The sequence below is a fragment of the Cyprinodon variegatus genome, unplaced genomic scaffold, assembly GCF_000732505.1.
Source record: "Cyprinodon variegatus isolate N-32 unplaced genomic scaffold, C_variegatus-1.0 Scaffold189, whole genome shotgun sequence".
Classification (NCBI taxonomy): Eukaryota; Metazoa; Chordata; class Actinopteri; order Cyprinodontiformes; family Cyprinodontidae; genus Cyprinodon; species Cyprinodon variegatus.
Window position 1 is genome coordinate 247113 of NW_015150642.1, and position 1471 is coordinate 248583.

Consider the following 1471-nt stretch of genomic DNA (forward strand, 5'->3'; position numbering starts at 1 on the left):
TCTCTCTGTCCCCCCGTCTCTCTCTGTCCCCCTTGTCTCTCTGTCCCCCTGTCTGTCTCTGTCCTGTGAATCACTACAATATGAACCAGTACCAAAAACTGGACACTAAAATCTTGTCTTCAAACAATAACATCACCTGTGGTCGTCCTCCGGAGACGACACCAGCCTTTTGACACACGAGAACCAGCTTCTATTTACAAGCCTGTGACCCCCCCCCAGTAGAAGTGATGATGGTGATGATGATGATGATGCAGCTCCTCCCTCTCTGAAGGCAGATCTTGTCTGACACTCGTCCACTGAGAAGGGAAATGGACCAAACAAGTCCCTGGATGAGTCCTGGACCAGGACAGACCCAGTGATGGTTGGTATTCCAAAGGAGCCTAGATCCTCTGACCCAAACACGGATCGCTCAGAGTGGAAGAAGCAGAAACCTGATGGTCTCTCATCTCCTGAAGTTTCCCTCAGACTCTTTTCTGAGATCAGGTTCCTGCAAGGAGTTTAACGGTGGACGGATCTAAGCTGCATATCTAAGCGAAACGCTCAGTAATCATCTGCCTGATGGTCCATGAAGCACATGATGTCCATGTGGAGCAGAGAAGAAGCTAACTAGCAGCACCTGGAGGTCCTGAGGAGGAACCTGTGATGTCAGAGAGGAGCTGAGGAGAACTGAATACTTCAACAATCGACCTTCACGGCCTTCGTTAAGCATGAGGGCAGAATAGAGATGAGCTTCTAGAAGCTGCAGTCTTCCTCTCTGAGCAGATGGACAATCAGAGAACCGACCATTTCCCTCAGGGACGGTGAAAGAACCAGGATGGTTCCTGAAAAATACAAAACACTACAGGAGACAATGAACATCACTGGCTGTCAGCAGCTCTGTCTGTCAAAAAAAGGATGAGGATGATGATGGTGGTGGTGGTGCTGTAGCAGTGTGTCTTCCTCAGAACATGGTGCATCTTTTCCCCCTCTTCTTCACAGGTGGAGGACAGAGGACGGCTCGGATGGCCTCATCAAATACTGTCTTCAGGCCTCGCTGGGTCAGAGCAGAACACTCCAGGTACTTCACAGCTCCTGAGGACAGGGGAGGAGAGGACGGGGGAGGATGAGGGAGGACAGGAGGAGAGGACGGGGGAGGACAGGAGAGGGAGGGAGAGAAAGGGGGGAGGAGAGGACACGATGAGGTCGTATTAAATGAACTTTGTAAAACTGTCATGGAAAGCTTATTTTCTATGAGTCACGTGATCTGCAGCTGGACCAGAAGTAGTTGGAGGAGGATGGTGCCCTCTATTGGCTGAAATATGTATATATGTTTCCATGCACTGCTGCCACATTATTTTCAGTTATCGAGTGAACAAACGTATTGTATTTGTTATTTAATGCAAATACTGCAATTGCAAAAAGAAAAGTAGCTGAATATTATTAATGGAAACTCAGCTACTGTCTGATTGGACCAAACTGTTCTGGTTTTGGA

The 1471-nt window shown here is 48.5% G+C and overlaps 1 protein-coding gene across 2 annotated transcripts in view; it reads right to left on the reverse strand.

Moving 5' to 3' along the window:
* Window positions 1-6: 6 nt before the first annotated feature.
* LOC107087645 (ras-related C3 botulinum toxin substrate 3) overlaps window positions 7-1471 on the reverse strand; it is an 8175-nt gene continuing 6710 nt past the window's right edge. The window contains exon 6 of one of the 2 annotated variants that reach the window (XM_015379326.1): window positions 7-1071. In XM_015379326.1, the coding sequence (XP_015234812.1) occupies window positions 941-1071 (131 nt within the window). In that variant the 3' untranslated portion in view covers window positions 7-940. Of the gene's footprint in view, window positions 1073-1471 lie in introns of both variants that reach the window. The other variant, XM_015379327.1, reaches the window with a different exon arrangement.